Source organism: Lacerta agilis, chromosome 14 (genome assembly GCF_009819535.1).
Source record: "Lacerta agilis isolate rLacAgi1 chromosome 14, rLacAgi1.pri, whole genome shotgun sequence".
NCBI classification, from domain to species: domain Eukaryota; kingdom Metazoa; phylum Chordata; class Lepidosauria; order Squamata; family Lacertidae; genus Lacerta; species Lacerta agilis.
In genome coordinates, this window is record NC_046325.1 from 38,155,187 (window position 1) to 38,178,357 (window position 23,171).

Consider the following 23,171-nt stretch of genomic DNA (forward strand, 5'->3'; position numbering starts at 1 on the left):
ATACATTTCTGAAAATCTGGGCCACTCCCACTCCCAACGTCATTGGCTGTCTAAACTTCCAAGCTGCGAATCCCGACTCAAGAGTTCAAGGGCCAATGGCAGAGGCCCAAATCCTGAAATGTTCTGTGATTGGACATCATGTATCGAATCAGGACACAGGAGCTCAGAATCCTTCGTCCACACTCAAGCTCAGGCAAACACAGACCACTGAATACATAACACTCATGGCTGTTTGATGGCAACCAAATCTACTCTCCCTTCTGCTTCCCAGATCTTATGTTGAGGCTGGGGCGGTGGACACGATCCCACCTGCTCTGCATCCAATGCACCCCTCCCTCCACTGCTTGGATAAGGATACATGACATTAGCCACAATCCATACCTATCCTGTAGTTTCTTACCAAATACTGTGCTTTGATGCATTCCCTCTACCCCAAAACCACCTTGAGTAAAAGAACGACTTTAGGCCAGTAATGTGTATGCAGCCTTGGGTCTTAGTTCTCACAGAGGTCTGAGCAACACCAGACTGCAGATGGGATATCCCATGAGTAAGGGCTGCTTCACACAAGTGATTGCTCCTCTCTTCGATATAGAAAGCTAGATGTCTAGGAGAGTTCTAGCCCTGACATGCTAGTTTGGTATGTTTTCTTTTTCATGGAGGAATAGCTTTTGAAGTTCATCCTATAATGACAAATTGGGACTTTATAGAAAGATCATTAGGTGATAAAATTCGCCAGCAGCCATGGACGCAGCATCTGATCCCCTTTGCTCACTGCCTTATTAAAAAATCTCTTGTGCGCATTAGATGAATAATGTGCCTGTTTTCTTCGGTCAAACGCCAGAGGGGGCGGAGAGGTGTTTGGAAACATATGCCTGCGGCAACACGAAACACTTCTGTTAAACCCACGACTGACCCTTTAGCTGCTCCTGTACATCCTCCCGACCTTTTAAAACCCAGCTGACTGTAAACAAAAATTCTCAACACACAGATGGCGAGATGGGAGGCAGGAAAAGGGGGGGGGGAGGAGGAGGAACGGAAAGAGGGAAAACGTAAAAAAAACAACGAACCAGGGTGAAATCAGAACTATTGCAAACTTCTCTGGATTGTGAGTTCTGTGTCGAAGCCAGGCCAAATATTTTCTTTGAAACAATGGCGGTGATGCGGTTGTTTCTTGTTAAAATAACAGCTGAAATCCCTAGCCAGCAGTTAAAAGGGAAGAAAAAGCAAAAAGGAGAAGGGTATTGGCTCTTCTTCCGCAGAGCAGCTGGGAGGAAAAACAAAAACCGATATCACCACGGGTGAGACTTGTCTGTGTTTATCATGCAGAAGGGGTGATGATCGCAACAAACTCGAGTCTCACGTGTTGCCTGGGGGCAAGGGGTGGTGGCAGGGTTGATCGGAAAACTCCTTGCACAAACACCGCTCCCCATTCCTCCGTTGCCTCCCCATCACATTCCAGCACCCCATGCCTTGCACGGCCCCTGGAAACGTTCCACCCCTCCTGCCCTTCCCTTGGCTTGCTTTTTTATTTCCTAGGAACATATAACAACAACTTCAGTGCACCAGAGGAGGCCTTTGCTAAGAGGCATTTCTCCCTTCTCCCCCCCCCCCCGCCACTCCCCCAAAGTAGAAATGGCTTTGCCTCAAGTGCAGAAAACAATTTCATTTTCAAGCCCTCCCCGTCTGACTCACCTCCCCTTCCTGGTACAGCTCCCAACTGTACAAAAAGCCACACAAAGGGCTTGGTCTGCAGAGCTGAAGGAAAAAGTGAGCCACTTGGCCAGCTACTGTCTATTCTCTGTTTTATTTGTTAAAGGGGTGTGGGAGAGAAAAAGAGGTTTGGGGCGGGGGTGGGAGACTTGCTGTCCCCCCCCCCCCATGTTGTTGGATTACAATGGCTTCGCCTAGCCAGCTAAACCAGGTGAGGGTAGCCAATCGGTTTCAAACCCTCAGTGAGTTAGGGCCCTCCCCTGCATGCAAAGATGGGAACCAGCGGATTGAGTAGATGAGACCAATTGTGGGTCCAGCAGTCAAGAAGGGTGGTTTTTGCACATGCTGTGTAGCGGGAAGGTAAAAAGGTAAAGGACCCCTGGACGGTTAGTCAGAGGCGACTCTGGGGTTGCGGCACTCATCTCGCTTTCGGGCCAAGGGAGCCGGTGTTTGTCCACAGACAGCTTTCCGGGTCATGTGGCCAGCAGAACTAAAACACTTCTGGAGTGACGGAAACCAGACTGCACGGAAACGCTGTTTACTTTCCTGCTGCAGCCGTACCTATTCATCTACTTGTACTGGCGTGCTTTCAAACTGCTAGGTTGGCAAGAGCTGGGGCAGAGGAACAGGAGCTCACCCTGTTACAGGTAGATAGCCGTGTTGGTCTGCCATAGTCAAAACAAACAAACAAACAAAAATTCCTTCAGTAGCACCTTAGAGACCAACTAAGTTTGTCCTTGGTATGAGCTTTCGTGTGCATGCATACTTCTTCAGATACACACTTCTTCAGGAGCTCACCCTGTCGTGGGGATTCGAACCGCCAACCTTCTGATCGGCAAGCCCAAGAGGCTCAGTGGTTTAGAGCACAGCGCCACCTGCGTCCCATGCATGTGTAGCAGGTATTGAGGGGCAGGTGGGACTCATCAACCTAGGAAAGTAGCCCACCTAGGGGAAGGAAAACTCTTGAGTCTAAACCTCCGATGCCTCGCTGGACAACTTTGGGAGAAGAAAAGGTTGAGTAAACCCTGCACAAATCCAGAGTGGAGTCTCGTAAGATGGTTGGACAGCACCTCGTAACTCCTGCAGCCAAGCTGGTGCCAAAGTGTATTGCTCTGCTTTCCTTTGGACCACATCAGCCAGGCCGAGAGGGGGGTCTTGTCATCTGGGCAGTCCAAGACCTCCATACACCCAGCCCAGGCTTGCATCCCAGGGTCTGGTTGCTTCTGTGCTGCTAACAGCAGCGTTTTGACTTCGCTCCCTGGAGGCACACTCCATTGTCTCTCGAAACATACAATTACTACTCCCATCATCCCTGATTATTGGCCTCCCGGCTGGGGCTGCTCGGAGATGAAGTCCAACAATATCTGGGGAGCTGCGGGACATCTAGGGATTGCATCTCGGAATTTGGAGGGGTGCGAAAACCGGAGGATGACTCCGTTCCAGTCCACGTTTTGGGAAGCGTGAATCAAGTTGGTCCACTTAAAAAGGCCGACCAAGGGAAATCCTTGAGCACCCCTAGTGGGAAGATCTGTGAGTGGGATTGCTGCAGGTGCTGTCAATAGTTTCAGGGATTGCCCCCCAGGAACCTAGTCTCTGGGGTTGCTGCTTTCCTGAAGAGCTGGAGGAAGAATGGGTAAGGAGGAAATGTTCCCTCTTTGGTGCCTCTTGGACCTTCAGGCAACCGTCTCCTGCAGGGACCAGCTCCTTGGGTTGAAAACCCCAGGGAGCTGTCGGAGGAGCTAGCAGGTCTCTCGCATCCTTTGGCCACGCCGAGCACACTGCCTTTTAGATCCAGCACCCCAGGGCTGAGCTTCCCTGCCCTGAACCCAATAAAGTTCCTTTTACTTCCACAGCCGTTCTTTCAATCTAAGCCACGTGGTGTGATTTCTCCTGAAGAGCACCACATTCGATTCTCCTCTGGGACAGGCTGCGCGCTCGGGCACTCTTGGCATATGTGCAAGGACAGCCCTGAAAGGAAAAAAAAAGAGAGGATGGCTGGAGAGTAGCTGATAGTGAGTTATATTCTGCTTCGGGTCTCTGTTGACCACCCAGGCTGGTAGCACGCCTGAGCATCGGGAGTTCCCCCCCCCTTACCACCCCCCCCCAAGGAGGTCTGCAACGTTGCACAACACTGACACTTAATCGCCGTCCAGGAAATCAGGTTGCAGTCTGCTTCCAAAAAAGGCCGAAGCCATAGGGAGAAGCAGCAGGATAAATATAACCACGATTTCTTATGGAACATACACAACATTGGAAGGAGTCAGTTCAGCATCAATGTGTACTAATAGCCAACTCAGTTTGAGTGACATTCTGTATGTAGTCAAAACAGCACCATCCACCCACAAGCAGCCATGTTTTTTTTGGGGGGGGGCATGGGATATTTGCAGGTGTGAAGGAGCCCAAAGTTTTGCAGAAGTATAAAAATCTTTATGGTTGAAGTAAGCCGCATTAGACTTCCTCAGAGCAGACCCATTGGCATGAATAGACCAGCAGAGTAACCGAGGCCCATTCATTTAAGCCTGCCCACAGCTGGGGCTGTGATTTGACTTCACCCCGAATGCATACTCCGTTGTCTCTCAAGGGACAGACGGATCCGTAACAAAAACTCCAAGCAGGACACAGTTGGGGAAACCCTAAAACAGACTAATAAGGATTCTGCATGTTCAGTGGGCACAGAGAACTAACTACTGAGGGAAAACGAGGAACTCCCAAGGAATGGAATATCCTGGAAGTGGGCATGGCTGGTTGGCTGGAAACCTAAACAGGAGCATTCCACGCTGCAGTGTTTTGTTGCGGATCCCACTTGTACTTCTGTAAGTCTCACCTGCCTGTAGAGGTGTTTCAGTACGTTTCTGAGCACACTTCATAGTGTTGGTGCTGACCTTTAAAGCCCTAAACGGCCTTGGCCCAGTATACCTGAAGGATTGTCTCCACCCCCATCGTTCAGCCCGGACACTGAGGTCCAGCGCCGAGGGCCTTCTGGCGGTTCCCTCACTGCGAGAATTGAGGTTTCAGGGAACCAGGCAGAGGGGCCTTCTTGGTGGTGACGCCCGCCCTGTGGAACACCCTCCCACCGGATGTCAAGGAGATAGACAACTATCTGACTCTTAGAAGACATCTGAAGGCAGCCCTGTTTAGGGAAGTTTTTAATGTTTGATGTTTTATTGTGCTTTAATATTCTGTTGGGAACCTCCCAGAGTGGCTGGGGGAACCCAGCCAGATGGGCCGGGTATAAATAATAAATTATTTTTTTATTTTATTTTACTTTATTTTAGCACTTTTTGGCACACACAGTCATGCAAAGTATGGACTGGGGTCCCCAGTTGTGCAGAGGATTCTATGTACGTTCAGGTGAACTTGAGTAAAAGCCCTTTCCCACTCAACATGGTAAGATCCGGACGGCTTGCATTCATATTCCCTTTCACCTATCCACTTTTGTATATTCAGGCAGGCATCTGGATTCAGCTTATGCATTGCCCTCCCCCAGAAATGTGCAGCTTGGCTTGCTTGCTTGAGCCACCTGCAGATACATATAAGGTACAGAACATTAAAAATCCCAAATAAATTGCTTCCGTGTCTGCTGTCTGCCGCAGCATATTACCATTGTGTCAGTTGCAAAGTCTGCAGCGCTTACAACAGGCTTTCCACACACCGAAACCACATATTTTCTAAAATAGGTTCTTCTGAACATTTTCACACTGATCGTGGATAACCCCAAATTTCAATAACAGGTGCTGTCCCCCCCCTTTCAATTGTACATTACATTTCCCACAGTGGGTGGTTTTTTAAAATGTTGGTACCTGGGGCAGAATGCCTTCGAGCATGTACAGAGTACCTTTGACAACATACTTCCGTGGGGGTGGGAAACTCCCAGAAGCGCTGCTGTGTGTTGATTTCAAGAAGCAGAAGCCAGTGCAATTCTTCTGGAAGAGTGCAGGCCAGGTTTCATAGAATCCTATAAGCGACTCGAGCTAGAAGGTACCCCCAGGGGCCATCTAGTCCAACCCCCTGCAATGCAGGCATCGGAAGAAAAGCGCGACGCACTCTGTGCTCAAGATCTTTCTCACTATAATAGAATCAGTTACAGGTAGGTAGCCGTGTTGGTTTGCCATAGTCAAAACAAAACAAAATTTAAAAAAATCCTTCCAGTAGCACCTTAGAGACCAACTAAGTTTGTTCTTGGCATGAGCTTTCGTGTGCATGTTTTTATAATAGAATAAAAGTGTTTATATGTATTTTTTAAATTCCGCCTAGAACATTGAAAATATGCAAACGTAGTTGGTCTCTAAGGTGCTACTGGAAGGAATTTTTTTTATTTCATTTTGTTTTTATAATAGAATACAAGTGTTTATATGTATTTTTAAAATTCCGCCTACAACATTGAAAATATGCGGGGAGTGAGTTGAGCTCGGATCAGGAAGGGAAAAAGGTGTCAACTTTGGAAGAAACATAAAACAAACCTTAGCACTGTTGCCGCTAAGCCCAACAGCAAACAACAGCCATTGATGCGGTCTGTTAATCCCTGCCACCCAGGCTTAAGTGCTGAATGTGGTTCCCCTGGCTCCCCGCCCCTTTGTGGGTATCATAGCTCTGTAGCCAAGAGATCATCTGAGGATCTTTCTCGCTGTCTTCTGCTGCCCCTCCCAAGCTATCTGTGCATATTTGCATCAGGGGGCCTCCCTGTTGTGTTCCAGCACAAAGCACCAATGCTTTTTCCAGATTTCCTGCTTCTTCCTCCTCTTAAGATTCTTGGCTTCTCCATTTTTTCCCCTGCCCTGCCAGGAAAGGTTGCATCAAACTTCAGTACAAAGAGCCAAAGGTGGAGAACCGAAAGAAAATAGCAGCCCTTCGCCCCATCTTATTTATATTACTTATTTATTGCATCTGCACACCCCCACATCTTTCTCCCAGGGAGCTTGAGTCAAGGGTAACCACCAAAACAACCCTGCCAGGTAGGTTTGGCTGAGAGGCAGTGAGCCACGCAAGGTCACCCAGTGAGCTTTCTGGCCAAGTAGGGATTTGAACCCGGGACTCCTGGGTCCCAGTCGGGCACTGTTAACTACTACGCTCCCCCCCCCCCCATTTCAGTGTGTCAGTGTTTTGATTGTTGAGTCCTGGATGGTTTAAACAGGCATGGCCGAACATGGCCCTCCAGATGTTTTGGGACTACAAATCCCATCATCCCTGACCACTGGTCCCGTTAGCTAGGGATGATGGGAGATGTAGTCCCAAAACATCTGGAGGGCCAGGTTTGGCCATGCCAGGTTTAAGATATCTCTGCCTCTGGTACAGTAAAAGGATTGACCCTACACAGCAGGCCAAACGCTGCCCACCCCCAGAGCTTGATAAACCCATTTTGTTAGAGGAATGGGTAGAGAGGTGTTGGCCTAGGCTGCGTGCATGCCATACATCTAAAGGTAAAAAGGCAAAGGACCCCTGGATGGTTTAAGTCCAGTTAACGGCGACTATGGGGTGCAGCGCTCATCTCGCTTCAGGCTGGGGGAGCCGGCGTTTGTCCACAGACAGGTTTCTAGGTTATGTGGCCAGCATGACTAAACCGCTTCTGGAGCAACGGGACACCGTGACGGAAACCAGAGCGTACAGGAACGCCGTTTACCTTCCCTCTGCAGCGGTACCTATTTATCTACTTGTGCTGGTGTGCTTTCAAACTGCTAGGTTGGCAGGAGCTGGGACAGAGCAACAGGAGCTCACCCCATCGCGGGTATGCTGGCCTTCTGATCAGCAAGCCCAGGAGGCTTAGTGGTTTAGACCACAGCGCCAGCTGCGTCCCTACATCTAAAGCACAAGTCTTCCCCCTGTAGCTGACCCCTTGCAGAACTACAATTCCCAGCACATTTAACAAGCTACAGTTCCCAGCATTCTTTGGGGAAAGCCATATGTATGTAGCCCTAATATCTCCTAGGATGTACTGCCACCAGTACAATAGTTAAAGATGGCAGTTGCGGCTCTTCAACCCAGGTACACCTGGCTGGCTCTGTCTAACCCAGGGGTAGTCAACCTTTTTATACTTACCACCCACTAATGCATTTTTCTTGATTGATAGTAAAATTTCCTTACTTCCCACCAGTGCTGCAGTAACATGTGGCATAGAACCCCCTGCCTGCCCACCTGGAATCCTGAAACACCCGCTAGTGAGCGGTAGGGACCAGGTTGACTCCCCCTGGTCTAACCGCTGTGGGTCCAAGTTGTGTTCCTCCTCCCAAGCAACTGATCTTGCAGGGTGGCCACCTTCCCTACTCTGCCTCGCTTCAGACCATTTCAAACATGGCCTCTTGCTCTGGTCTTTTGGGGTGTTAGGGAAGGGGTAGTAGCTCTGGTTGGGGGACACGTCGTGCTTCTTCTGGGGTGGTTTGCCCAGAAGAAAAGGCTAAGGAGTAAATGCAACATAAATCCGGAGTGGCGTCCCTAAGACAGTTGGATGGCGCTTTGTACGCCGCCTCCTGCCAACTCCTGCAGCCCAGCTGCTGCCAAGGGTGTTGTTCTGCCCAAACCACAGAGCCTAGGGCTTGCTGATCAGAAGCTCGGCTGTTCGAATCCCCTGACGGGGTGAGCTCCCGTTGCTCAGTCCCAGCTCCTGCCAACCTAGCAGTTCGAAAGCACACCAGTGCAAGTAGATAAATAGGTACTGCTGTGGCGGGAAGGTAAATGGCGTTTCCATGTGCTGCTCTGGTTCGCCAGAAACAGCTTAGTCATGCTGGCCACATGACCCAGAGGCTGTACGCCGGCTCCCTCGGCCAGTAAAGCGAGATGAGCACCACAACCCCAGAGTCGTCCGTGACTGGACATAACGGTCAAGGGTACCTTTACCTTTAAGGCAGAGAGCGGTGTCTTGTGATCTGGGCAGCCCAATCTCCATACACACTGTCCAGGCTTGCATCCCGGGGAGGTCCCTTCAGTGTTGCTATTGCAGCGGTTTGATTTCACCCTCAGAGGCACACTCCATTGTCGCTTGAGACAGCCGGATGCCAACAACAGAATCTCCTACCGGTCTACTGTAAACCATTTCATTTCCTCTGACCCTGCAGGCCTGAAAGTGATTCAGAAGTTGTGAAAGTCTAGGCTTGATTATTGTGCACTGAGGACTAGGATTCCACACATTTCGTCACTGACTAGATTGATGCTGTTACCAAAGAGAATTTTGAAATGGTTTTTCAAAATGAAGGCTATTTTATTTTAAGTGCACGGTGGTGGGGTTGGGGTTAGGAGTTTTGCAACACTTTTTTAAAAAATCCTCTTAATCCAGAGAATGTTGGCTGGCTGAGGTTGAAAGGAAAAGGCACTTTGCATGTGTTTAGAGGCACTCTTTTTCACGTGAACGTTTTACATTATGTTTCAGGGATAGCATTCAGAACAGAGTTCTCGGGGCTGAATTCTGGCTCAGATCAAGCACTGGCGAATAGAAGGTTGTCTCCTTGTTCTTGTGACCGGAAATGTATGTTGGGTACCTCGAGATTTTTATAGCTGCTGCTATTCTCTTCTTCTCCTATCTGGGCAGGCCTGACGGACGATGAAGATATCAAGGTGATGCTAAAAGGGTCCCCGTTTTGGAAAGTCAAGGCCAAGCAGGCGCAGAAGCAAAGGATATATCGGCTGCAGGAAGACGGCATGACAATCTGGTTTGAGACCCGCTTCAAAAAGGCTTACTCCAAACATGTCTGTAAGTATCTGAGTGTGTCTGTTTGTGTATGTGCTCTTGAAATCCAGACTAGCTGGGCAAATCCGGAATAATTTTAGGTGGTCTAGAAGTGGTAAGCCTTCCAGTTGAAATACTTAGAAATACTGCTGTTTTCTCAAGTACTTTGAACTCAGGACGCTTCCAGACTGTCCCTATTTTCAGGTGGGAACACATGCACAGCAAATTAAGATTGAGAGGTCTTGTGCAACAAACCGCCTTCTTCAACAGATCAGACTTTTTTTTGCAATAAGGAAAGTGCTGGGGAAACGGAGCCGATAACCAATCTCCTCGCAAACAAAGCGTAATGAATATGCTCATTAAATAAGTCAACATTGTCTTATCTCCCTGCAAAAAAAAAAAATCAGGATGAATGCTCAGTAAGCAGATCTTCAGCTCTCTTCCCTGTCTCTGGCAATCCAGGGGCGTTAAAAGCCAAAAGTACAGAAGCCTAGTGAGGTTTTGCGGTGAGGAGAAATGATTGTGACTCAGGAACCCTGGCAGGGGAGAGGACTACACTGGAAGAAAGAGAGAACTGCGTATGTTTATAGTTCCCAAGTACTTTTCTTCTGGTGCTTATTACAGATTAGGAAGCTTAAGGCGTATCTATCTTCAGCTAAAATTGTGGGGTTTCCTTCCCATCTGAGATTGCCACCATTACGGAACTATCATCTTCAAACTAGTGCCCAGTGGTGTTTCCTATTCCAATCCTCTCAATTAGTATTTTCACAGACCTTTAAAGATATATGCTGCTGTACTGTTTCTCAGTTTTTCAGAAGAGAGAGGCTGGAAACTGGTGTGATGTTTATAGATATACAAAGGATATATTGTGTGCATTGGTGTAAGCAGGCAGCTAAGTAACTGTGCTTTGCATTTTGCTGATTTCACTCGCAGACAGAGTGGCAAAGGCCCACAACGTCTGACCCAGTAGATTTTGACCTATGAAACCTTAAACAGCTCAGGACCACAAAACCTCAAGACCGCCTGTTTCCATATGAACCTACCTGGACCCTGAGATCATCTTCTGAGGCCCTTCTTTGTGCGCCTACTCCACAAGAGGTTGGCAACACGAAAATGGGCCTTTTCTGTGGTGGCTCCCTATTTCTGGAATGCTCTCCCAAGGAAGGTTTGGCAGGTGCCTTCATTATGCAGCTTTAGGCACCGGGCAAAAATGTTCCTTCTCCCCCCCTCTGATTGACATCCAATGCCCCTTTAAAATGTTTTGGGCAAAGGGGGGTATTATTGGGTTGTTCTTGTTTTTTAAATTATATATTTTGTGATTTTATGCTGCGAATCGCCCTGGGACTTGCGGGTGTAGGACGGTATAATAATAATAATAATAATACAGTGGTACCTCAGGTTGGGACGCGGGTGGCGCTGTGGGTTAAACCACAGAGCCTAGGGCTTGCTGATCAGAAGGTCGGCGGTTCAAATCCCCACGACAGGGTGAGCTCCCGTTGCTCGGTCCCAGCTCCTGCCCACCTAGCAGTTCGAAAGCACGTCAAAGTACTAGTAGATAAATAGGTACCGCTTCTGCGGGAAGGTAAACGGCGTTTCCGTGTGCTGCTCTGGTTCGCCAGAAGCAGCTTTGTCATGCTGGCCACATGACCCGGAAGCTGTACGCTGGCTCCCTTGGCCATTAACGCAAGATGAGCACCGCAACCCCAGAGTCGGACACGACTGGACCTAATGGTCAGGGGTCCCTTTACCTCAGGTTGCAAACACTTCGGGTTACAAACACCTTGAGTTATAAACACTTCAGGTTACAGACTCCACTAGCCCGGAAGTAGTACCTCGGGTTAAGAACTTTACCTCATGATGAGAACTGAAATTGCGCCATGGCGGCAGCAGGAGGCCCCATTAGCTAAAGTGGTACCTCAGGTTAAAAATGGTTTCAGGTTAAGAACGGACCTCTGGAACAAATTAAGTTTGTAACCAGAGGTACCACTGTAATAATAATTAATGACGACAACAGCAACAACAACAACAACCTGCTGCTGCAACAACAACAATTTACTATTTATACCCCACCCAACTGGCTGGACCACTCTGGGTGGCTCCCAACATAATAATGATAATAATGATAATAATGATAATAATGATAATAATGATAATAATGATAATAAAAGTGATAAAACATCAAACATTAAAAACTTCCCTAAACAGGACTGCCTTCAGATGTCATCTAAAAGTCAGATAGTTGTTTATTTCCTTGACATCTGATGTCAAGCAAAAGCACAATCTGTGTACAAATGCATACAACACGCAATGGAGAGGTGCATTTTCAGCACAAACGGATTATAACTTTCTTCCTTGAATCCGCTTTAGATTGGCAACTAAAAATTGGGACAGGGATGACTTCGGGATGATATGATGATTTTGTGTGTACAGCACATTGTCACACAGTGAGTACATGTCCTAAGGGTCCTGAAAGCCTGTCTTGCACTGCAGGAGATGGAAAAACTGTGCATTCAGCTCTGGTTGCGACCATGTTTGACCAGCCACTGCTACGGAGCAACAGGGAAAGCTGTATTTACAGTGCGTCAGGCTGGTGAGCCATTTAGCTGAGTACACTTGGCTAGTAACAGCTCTCCATGGTTTCGGGAAAGGGGACATTTCCAGTGCCACCCAGAGACGCCAGGGTCAATAATGATTAAATTTATTACCCACTCTTTCACCCGGTGGGTTACATCAATTTAAAATTCAGAATTAAGAACAATTTCCAGTCACAGGAATAGGGTGCGTCCCTAGCACACTGTACAAATAAGGATGGCAAGGAAGGGTGTGTGTGTTTTAATTAATACATTCTCTAAGGAAGTTATACCCATCTCCCCATTCAACGGTGTGGAAAGCAACAAGAATGGATGTTCTAAAGAAGAAAATTGCCGTATTTTTCTGTGTGTAAGACAATGTTTTTTATTATTAAAAATGTTTAAAATTGGGGGTCGTCTTATACGCAGATAGTGAAGAGGGGGGGCGGGTGATTGGTGGCAGCTGCGAGCAGGAGATTGTCAGCGGCGATTGGGCAGGTGATTGGTGGCTGCAGCAATGCCTGCTGGCGATTGGCTGCGGCGGTGGCAATCGGGCGGGCGATTGGGGGATGCTGGCAGCGAGTGGGCAGTCGATTGGTGGTTTCGTTGAGGCATGCTATTTGATGTGGTGGTCAGGCGGATGAGGTCGTCTTATATATGGGAGCGTGCTATACACAGGAAAATGTGGTAATCGGTGGATGTACGAAACAAACAAACAAACCTATGGATGTACATAGAACCAGTGGCCAGCATTTTGTGCACATAGGTTGCGAGAAGAAGGAATAGTAACATAAGGACAAAGTATTTTGAAAAACTTATGTGGACATGGCGAAGATGACAGCAAAGTCCAGTTCAAGGGATGAAATGGACCTGGAAGAATAAACTCGCTATTTGGGCATCTTGAAATATTGCATGTTAAATAGAATCATGGGCAGGATTAGGTTTTGAGCAGCAGATGGACAACAAAATAGAATAGCAATGGAAGAAATGTGGAATAGATAAAATTATAACGCAGCAAAGAAGAATGGGAATAACAATACCATGGAAGAAGGGTGGGCAATCAACTTTTAAATTATGGATTAAGTCTGATATTTGTTAAGAGAAATTGGAACTCAATAAAAATCCATTGCCTCCCCACCAAAAAAGAATAGGGTGATTCCTGAAAACACACAACACAAGAGGCGTGTTTTCAGCATTTTCTGATGGCCTCATAGTGAAGGTGCCAGATATACCTCTGTGGGAGGGAATTCCACAACTTAGGGGCTGCCACAGAGAAGTAGAACTACCAAGAGGGTCTTCTCTGCTGATCTGAACACCCAAGAAGGTCTATAGGGACGCAGGTGGTGCTATGGTCTAAAAACCACTGAGCCTCTTGGGCTTGCCGATCAGAAGGTCAGTGCTTTGAATCCCTGCGATGGGGGGAGCTCCCGTTGTTCTGTCCCAGCTCCTGTCAACCTAGCACTTTGAAAGCACACCAGTGCAAGTAGATAAATAGGTACCGCTGCGGCGGGAAGGTAAACAGGGTTTCCGTGCGCTCTGGTTTCCGTCACGGTGTCCCGTTGCGCCAGAAGCAAGTTTAGTCATGCTGGCCACATGACCCGGAAAGCTGTCTGTGGACAAACACCGGCTCCCTTGGCCTGAAAGCAAGATGTGCGCCGCAACCCCATAGTCGCCTTTGACTTGACTTACTGTCCAGGGGTCCTTTACCTTTTATAGGGTTTGAACCTGGGACTCTCTGCGCACAAGGCAGATGCTCTGTCGCTGAGCTACAGCCCTGCACCTGCTTTGATTCCCCTGTTATCTTTTCTCTGCAAGTGGGAACAGCTTGCTAGACTTTTTGTCTCGCCTGGGATTAAAACGATTAAAACCGAAATTGGCATCAGATCATCTTGTGCAAGCGTTTTATGCTGCGCCCCTCTCTGCCTGCCCATCACCAGGGCTTCGGTTTTTCTGTTTAGTTTATGGTAAGTCAGATATGAATCCTGTATGGAACTCTGAAAGGATGGGGCTTGGGAGACGCAGCATTTTGCGCCACTTTTGGCAAAGATTAGTTGTCGCATCAGTGAACGGGAGGTTGCAGAGGTTCAAAAGGTGAATTCCATAAGCCGCGTGGTAACATCCAGGCTGACAGGAACTAAACGCATGGAGGGCTGGTATTTCTTTTTTCCTCCTCAACTCCTAAATGATTTTGTAATGTACAACATTACATTCTGCCATAGGGCGTGGGGCTGTGATGTGGGTTTTTGTTTTTGTTTTAAATTAAATGAATGAATTGGATTTTTTTTTCTGGGAAGTTTAACTTAGATTGCATAAAGCAGGCATGTCCAACAGGTAGATCACTGGACGTCTGCGGTAGATCACTGGTAGGTCATTGGCTCCCTCCAAAGAAGCTGAACAACTGTGGCTCCCCTAAAAAAAACCTCAACATTTTACCTCCTCCCTGAAAAAACTCAACAACTTTGACCTGCCTGAACCCCCCAAAAGGGAGTAGATCACTGCCAGTTTTTAACTCTGTGAGTAGATCTCGCAGTCTCTTGGGAGTTGGCCACCCCTGGCATAGAGTAACATGGCTGCACTGTGGTGAGCACACTGCGTTGTCGCGCTGTGTTCAGGGGTGGAGGTGGGGGGGAGCGAGGTGAAAACAAAGCACAGGAAAATGTTCTGTTACTGGATGTCAGGGAGGGGACGAGAGGGAGAAAGATAACAAGGTTCAGAGAAAGAATGGAAGAGAATAACAGGAAACGGCACAATGTTTGCAACAGCTGAACAGCATTTTCAAAGAAAGGGTATCAGTTTCAGGGATGACATAGAAGTTTGTTATGTTCTACGCGCTCAGCAAATAAGTATAGAAGGATCTGATGTTGGGAGAAGGGCCTGATTGCAATACAAATAGCAGGCGCAGGAGTCCCAATCTCTGTCACGGTGGAGAAGAAAGGATCACAGCCGCTCCCCCTTGCCAAGGTCCCGATCCGGAGCAGCACCCCTCCCTCACTGCACCTGCCATTTACTTTTTCAGAGCCATTTGCCCGATTTCTGTTTCACGGATGGCGTCTCTCGCTTGGGCCTCAGATTGCTAAGTGGTTTGAAATGCAACTGATGCAGGCACCTATTGGATAGTGCCAGTGACGTCACTGATGACAAGAGATGCAGTCCTGCTCCCACAAATTTGTACTGGGTTTGGAGGGTCTTTTTGTAGCTAATTTTGAAAATGCACTTTAATGTCGTTTTTGGCCCCAGAGCTGTGCTCACCCTTGGCCAACCCTCCAGGGCTCTCTCTCTCTCTCTCTCTCTCTCTCTCTCTCTCTCTCTGTGTGTGTGTGTGTGAGTGTGTCTGGAAAGAGCGGCATTAAAAATATCAATGAACAAGCCCTAAGCTCAACTTGAGTGACTGCATGGCAGAGGCAAGTTTTGAACTTAGTGTGGCCTTGCTCGAAGCAGGAAATACTTGCTCCTTGAACCTGACTTCAACTTTCAGTTACTTATGGCTCATTAACACTTAAGTCAGGGTGTGGTGCAAGGGAAGGTGTAGGTTGGCTTGTTTTCCTTGGATGTCCACCCCACACCACCCCCAGAGACAATAGGGTTAGGAACAGAATGGAATTTGAAAGCTTGTTTTGGGATGGGTTGGTGCAAGAAGAATTTGCAGACAAACGAGTACTGTAAAATGTTGTTTAGCAACTTGAGGGTTTCCTTGTACAATTTTGTAAGCGTGTGCAGGCAAGTGCAATGGGAGCCCTCCCCCCCTCCCCCCGTGCCACTCGGTTAGAGGGCAGAGGGAGTAGCAATATTGGTCCAGTAAAATAGTCTTTTTGCAAATTCGCTGCTTTTAAAATGAGCGAGATGTACCCCAGTACAGTCATACCTTGGAAGTCGAACAGCTTATAGTTCCTGAACGTTTTGGCTCCCGAATGTCGCAAACCCGGAAGCGAGTGTTCTGGTTTGCAGACTATTTTCGGAAGCCGAACGTCCGACGGGGCTTCCGATTAGCTGCGGGAGATTCCTGCAGCCAATCGGAAGCCGCGCTTTGGTTTCCGAACGTTTTGGAAGCCGAACTGGCTTCTGGAAGGGATTCCGCTCGGCTTCCAAGGTACGACTGTCTAGGACAGGGGAGGTGCACATGTTTCATTGAAAAAATAAAGGGTAGTCATAAACGTAGTTTTAACAGGCCCATAAACTGAAAACAGCTACGAAAGTTGAAAGCCAGCAAAGGTCTGGAAGCATTGCACAGAATGTCACATGTAATGCTATGGGGAAGAAGTATTGTGATTCATGCAATGACCTTTTGGTTGTTTGAGGAAATATATTGTTTCACAGAGATTTAAGGGCTCATCCACACTTAACTTTGTCCTGTGCAGTTCCACACTTTCCCAGTCCATGTCAGAGTGCGTACACACACACACACACACACACACACACACTGCTGTTTCCCCAGGAAAGCCCACTCTTTCATGCTGAATCGGAATAAAAGCCTAGATAGCTCAACTGGCTAGCATGGTGCTGATAATGTCAAGGTTGCAGGTTCGATCCCCATATGGGAGAACTGCATATTCTTTCATTGCAGGGGGTTGGACTAGATGTCCCTTAGGGTCCCTTCCAACTCTACAATTCTGTGATCTATTAAAAGGCAATTTGGATTTTTGTGTGTGTGGATTGCCGAGAGCATTAAAGAGCAGGTTTTAGTGTGGTTGAGTCCTAATAAAGCCCTGGGACCTTTGGATGAAGCGTGGGTAATTAATAATCATAATACAGTATAATTCTGACAGAGAGTGTTTCAGACTACCTGTTTTAATGAGCATTTGCCTGAATTGTGTGCAAGGAGGCTAGATGATGTTGTCTCAAAGCAAGTGTTGTCCTGTACTTTATAGTGCAGTTTCCTTATTGCAAAAAGGCCAATCTTTTGAACTTGGGACGCGGGTGGTGCTGTGGTCTAACCCACAGAGCCTAGGGCTTGCCAACCAGAAGGTTGGCGGTTTGAATCTCCGTGACGTGGTGAGCTCCTGTTGCTCGGTCCCAGCTCCTGCCCACCTAGCAGTTCGAAAGCACATCCAAGTGCAAGTAGATAAATAGGTACCGCTCCGGTGGGAAGGTAAACGGCGTTTCCGTCCGCTGCTCTGGTTCGCCAGAAGCGGCTTAGTCATGCTGGCCACATGACCCAGAAGCTGTCTGCGGACAAACGCCGGCTCCCTTGGCCTATAGAGCAAGATGAGCGCTGCAACCCCAGAGTCGTCCGCCACTGGACCTTTACCTTTAATCTTTCGAGCAGGGTGGATTTGATTTAAATCAAATCAAATTAAATCACAATTTAAATCACTAGTTGGTAAGACTTGATATAAATCATTTATTTATTTTTACAGAAAGACTCATTCTTGTTGGTATATTCTGAATATTTACAACCAGATGAAGGTTTCATTTTGGGAATAATAAATTTTCAGAGCACTGTAGTTTTTACGTGTAGCTCGGGATCTTGTTCTGTCCCTGCTTTCTGTACGCATTCCTGCATTCCTGTCTTGTCTTCCAGTCTCCATCCTGCACATCGAAAGCGTGCGAGAAGGTTTTCAGTCAGAGGGGCTTCGGAAATTCGGCGGCTCTTTCCCTGAGCAGCAGTGCTTCACCATCGTCTTCAGGGGGAAGCGGAAAAACCTGGACCTAGCTGCCCGGAGTGTAGATGATGCTCAGCGATGGGTGCGAGGGCTCACAAAACTGATGGCCAGAGGCGAAGCCATGAGCCAGCGAGAGAAGCTCGAACAATATCCTTTCTGTTCAAGCCGCTTGAGCGCAGCGATTGCGTCAGTCCTCAGGCGCCAGGAAACATAAATTAAATAACTTAACGATTTGCTGCCGTTTCATTGACACCTCATTTTGGCCGACTGAGGCGGTTGCCTCAGTCTGCCTCGAAGAAGGGCCGGCCTGCAACTTTTGGTACAGGAAAGAGCTTTAGCGACAAAGCCCAGACAACAAGTTTTTAAATGGTGGTTTGTGGAACCGCATTTGGAGAAGGTCCCCAGAAAGTGAGATCAGAGCTTGTTTAAATCTGTGAGCTGGTAGTGTATTGGAGGTACAGTGGTTACCTCGATTCTTGAACGTAATCCGTTCCAGAAGACCTTTCGACTTCCGAAACGTTCGAAAACTGAGGCGCAGAGGGCTGGCTGCAAAGGCATTTGAGAAAATCGAAAAACACGTAGTGGAAGCTGTTCCACTTCCAAGGCGCGTTCGAAAACGGAAGCATTTACAGGGGTTCCTCTAGTTACAAACGCTTCAGGTTACAAACTCCGCTAGCCTGGAAATTGTGTGCTGGTGGCACAGTGGCAGCAAGAGGCCCCATTAGCAAAAGCACGCCTCTAGTTAAGAACAGTTTCAGGGTAAGAACAGACCTCCGGAACGAATTAAGTTTGTAACTAGAGGTACCACTGTACTTCCCGGTTTTTGGTGTTTGGGTTCCGACAATGGAGACGTTTAAGAACCGAGGTACCACTGTATACTAATGGAGAAAAATTCAGATTTCTGTCTCTGAACTTGAAATTCCACTACTTTTAACTTCCTTGGTAAAAATAAGAACATGAAAGTTTACAGTAGTTTCCCCCCCAGTTCTTTTTTGTCTGAGGAATCCCTGTCATACTTTGTGTTAGCCTGCAGAACCCCAATCCCCTCTCCTTGCTCCCCTCAAGCAAAGTTTTCAAAAATCCCCTAACTAAAGCCCCGTCAAGATGCCCTTCTTGTTGCACATTCATGATGATTTGTGCTCATGATGCTATTGGGGCAGTCACACACGTCCCACTTTCGATACTGTTTGAGGCTGCACAGGTTTTGGGGCAGTCACACTGCTTCATTCCCAGTCGGTGAACATCCCATAACTTCCTGCTGAGGTCCTGTAACTGGTTTATTTTTGTCCCACCTTTTAGTTGCACTTTAGCACCTCTGGACAGCAATCTTGTGGTAGCGTTAGGGAAGCATCACAGAGCAAACTAAAGCAGAACAAACCCACCCATTAATGCATTATTATTGTGCCCAGGACATGGTTGCAGAATACAGCCATAATAAAACACCAGTCTGGGAGGGCCCCTAAATTTATTTAACCACTGCAAAATGCAAAGTTAAACTCTTACGTTAATTCTTAATTGTAACTTGGAGCTCCCTGCAGCCAATCGGAAGCCGCGCCTTGGTTTCCGAACGTTTTGGAAGTTGAACGAACTTCCTGAACGGATTCCGTTCTACTTCCGAGGTACCACTGGAGTTCTGAATATTAGTCTGGACATTCCAATCGAACGAAGCATTTTCAAAACATTACCGAAGCTAATACCTCCTTGCAAGACCTTAGCTCTAACAGGAAATTTGTTTTTGTCTACGGCTGAAGGGTTCCCGATTCTGCAATAATTCAAAATTCCCCTCATAGTAATTCTTCCTGGGTGTAGACATGTTACCTTATTTCCCGGGGATGGTGCCTCCCAGTCCCTTTCGTTCTTTCCTTACATCAGGTTCCACTTGGATCCATGACATCTTGCAGCAGGCTGACAAGAACAAAGACAATAAGATGAGCTTCAAAGAAATAAAAAACATGCTGCGGATGATAAATATAGACATGAACGACATCTACGCCTACAGGCTCTTCAAGGTACTTCCTGGCCTTGTATGCTAGCTGCTATCTTGCCTCCAACTTCAGGACCTGCTTGGCTCTAGCTGCACATCTCCTCTGTTAGACGAAGGGTGCTCTGTCTCTAAGGTAAAGACACACGGGTGGCGCTGTGGTCTAAACCACTGAGCCTCTTGGGCTTGCCGATTGGAAGGTTGGCGGTTTGAATCCCCGTGATGGATAGACCTCCCGTTGCTCTGTCCCAGCTCCTGCCAGCCTAGCAGTTCGAAAGCACACCAGTGCAAGTAGATAAATAAGTACCGCTACGGCGGGAAGGTAAACGGCGTTTCCATACGCTCTGGCTTCCGTCACGGTGTTCTGTTGTGCCAGAAGCGGTTTTGTCATGCTGGCCAGATGACTCGGAAAGCTGTCTGCGAACAAACGCCGGCTCCCTCAACCTGAGAGTAATAATAATAATAATAATAATAATAATAATAATAATAATAATAATAATAATTTATTATTTATACCCCGCCCATCTGGCTGGGTCTCCCCAGCCACTCTGGGGAGAGGAGTGCCGCAACCCCATAGTCGCCTTTGACTGGACTTAACCATCCAGGGGTCCTTTACCTCCCCCCCCCCGTCTCTCTTGCAAACACACTCTGTGCTTTCCCATCTCCCCCGCTGCCAGTTTTGCCTTTATGAAATGTCAACACTTTTAGAATAACCGTAGACAAGAGCCCTGCAGCCAAAGTTTTGGCTGATTCTTTCGAGCCAATATTTGAACTTCTGCCTTTCCTCCCGGAACAGTCTCTCAGGTTTCCTCTGGCCTTCTTTGCGACGAGGAAAATAATTTCTAGCTGCTGTTGAAAGGCAGGGGCGGCTCAGGCCATCTCGTCCGGGACGCCTCAGTCCGAGGAAGGACCACATTCCTCAGCGTGAGGCAGAACGGACAGGGGAGAGACTTTAAAATTGTTATACAGTGAAAGGAGGGGATTATCCAGATGAGAACATTGGCTGGATTGTTGTAATAACCTGCAGTTTTATAAGAGTATATATTTAAAGCAGATGAACAAAATGAGCCAATTAATTTGGGCATGCAGAAAATATTAAAAGTAATTTTAAGGAACCGCAGGAAGGGGAGGGGAAGGAAGTCGAGTTTTGAAGTGTTAAAATGATTGTAAAATTATTGAAATGTATAAAATTGAAAATCATAAAATAATTGAAAAATAAAAGAGTAGAAGTTGGAAAGAAAGAAAGAAAGAAAGAAAGAAAGAAAGAAAGAAAGAAAGAAAGAAGAGGGGAGATGGCAACTGCCACCTTGGGTTGAATTATCTGCTGTGTGAGTCTTGCCCTCATCCCTTCTTGGGCGTCGTTCTTTCCTAGGCCATTATTATTATTATTATTATTTCTTCCCCAGGCCTTCTGCCATCTGTCTCTTTCTGGGAGCATAGTAGTCTCAACTAGTCAGAGCCAGAGGCACCAGAATAGACTCTGATCCTCAACTTGGAGCAAGCCCTCAGCTGTTCCTGACCTGAACCTAAACAAGTAGGGAGAGGGGCTCCCTGAGCCACGCAGCTCCCAAGCCTTGTCAGGTCTCGGAGGGCAGAACCAACACCTGGACCTGGGCCTGGAATCTACCTGGATGATGTCATAGCTTGCTCCCTATTGGTTGCATGCGTTCCTACCGCCTCACTTCAGTTGGAAGCGGCATTCTGGTTGACGTTTGTTAGCCAGGACAGTCCCGCACAGAACACACTGCAGCAGTCACTTATAGAGCCGTGATGGGCAAGGAGGATGTCAGATCAGACACTGGCTCCCTCCTTTTGCACGTGTGCTCTCTGGCCTGCCTTATCTCACTTGCTGGGTTGTTGATCCAGCACTTCAGCACAACAGTCTGGGCTAAGCACCGTTGACGATGGTTTTGCAGTCTTTTCTTCCAGAGCCCTAGAGTGGGGGCTGCCTCTTCCCTCTGTATTTTTATAGTTCTTTCCCCCCTATCGTTGCCTATACAGTGGTACCTCTGGTTAATTCATTCCGGAGGTCCGTTCTTAACCTGAAACTGTTCTTAACCTGAAGCACCGCTAATGGGACCTCCTGCTGCTGCTGCGCTGCCAGAGCACGATTTCTGTTCTTATCCTGAAGCAATGTTATTAACCTGAAGCGTTATTTCTGGGTTAGTGGAGTATGTAACCTGAAGCGTATGTAACCTGAAGCGTATGTAACCTGAAGCGTATGTACTTAACTGTTCTTTCCCTCTTTCACTTAGGAGTGTGACAGATCAAACAACGATCGCTTGGAGGAATATGAGATTGAGGAGTTCTGCACCCGGCTGATGGCGCGCCCTGAGCTGGAGGAGATCTTTCGCCGTTACTCGGGCGAGGACCGCGTGCTGTCGTCTGAGGAACTGCAGGAGTTTCTCCGTGACCAGGGCGAGGAAGCCAGCTTGCAGCGGGCTCATGAAATCATCCAGTCTTTTGAGCTGAACGAGAAAGGTATGAACCCAATACGCACACCTCAAGGTTATGTCGGAACACTTTCTAGCATGGTTATAATTTTCATGAATGCAGTGCCTTTGTTTTGTTGGTGCAATGCAAGCACATCCGGAAAGAACAAGCAGGTTAAGGAGCTGAAATCCAAAAAAACAAAACCTCTCTTGGGACTGAGACTTTCATGGGTTTCATGAACATTGTTATTTTTGTGGAGAAATAAGAGCAACCTGGTTTTATCTCTTGATTTTCTCTCCCCTGCCCCTCACCCTCCCATCATCAGTCACGTTGCTTCTCTGCAAAAAAACCCACAGTCCTTTCTCTCCACCCCCTTTGCAAAACCACACCCTAGGTCAGTGGTTTTCAAAGGGTGTGGCTCACCACGCTGGTGTGGCAGGCGAGGATGGCAAGAGTGGGAAGATTCAATCAAAGAAACATTTAAACATTTCAGTGTATATAACCAGGAACAATAGCCATGCCTCTTTTCTTTGGAGGTCCTTTGGCGGCTCACCATGCAAATGGTGGAACTGGTGTGAATTAGGCAGGTCAGCCAGGATAGGTAGATGGGTAGAAAGTGCTTGTAGGAGCTTGTCTATCTGGGTAGTTAGGCCATTAATGCTTTTAAAAATGCAGTGTAAAGTTCGGGTTATTAGTTCAAGTTGATGTAGACCCAAGCCATCATCTAAACCTGTCCCTGCCTCTGTTGGCCCCCCAATTTCGCTGGACCTCTGTGGCAGGGTGGACAGCTCTGAAGGAGCATTTTAAGCTGAGGAGGTGGGTAAACCCAGCCAAGGGGAGGAAGCTCGCTCTCCATTGGAGGGACTCTTTTCTTTGCCTGTAGCCCCTACATTTACCTCTTCGCCGGAATGATTAATTAATGGAGAAAACCGATTTCAAGAGCGTTGGCTGTTCTTCTACAGCTCTCCACGGCATCTTGTTGTGAACAGGGATTTTCAGCTCTGACAAACATGAAAGATCAGAAAAGGGGAAGGCTTCTTCGTGTTGATGAGGAGATGAGCTTGTTTCTCTCAAATTAGACCAGGGGTCGGCAAACTAAGGCCCGGGTGCCGGATCAGGCCCAATTGCCTTCAAAATCTGGCCTGCGGACTGTCCGTGGAACGGCATGGGGATTCTGTTTGTTCGGGCTGCGCCATTTCCCCCCCTGCACCATTCCATTTCCC

General features: G+C 47.6%; 1 protein-coding gene across 1 annotated transcript in view; it reads left to right on the forward strand.

Annotated features, from left to right (window-relative positions):
* Positions 1–23,171, forward strand: part of PLCD3 (phospholipase C delta 3) — a 68,559-nt gene that overhangs the window by 18,535 nt on the left and 26,853 nt on the right. The window contains exons 2-5 of the mRNA XM_033169555.1: positions 9,227–9,388; positions 17,453–17,681; positions 19,414–19,543; positions 21,771–21,996. Coding sequence (XP_033025446.1) covers positions 9,227–9,388; positions 17,453–17,681; positions 19,414–19,543; positions 21,771–21,996 — 747 coding nt within the window. The remainder of the gene's footprint in view (positions 1–9,226; positions 9,389–17,452; positions 17,682–19,413; positions 19,544–21,770; positions 21,997–23,171) is intronic.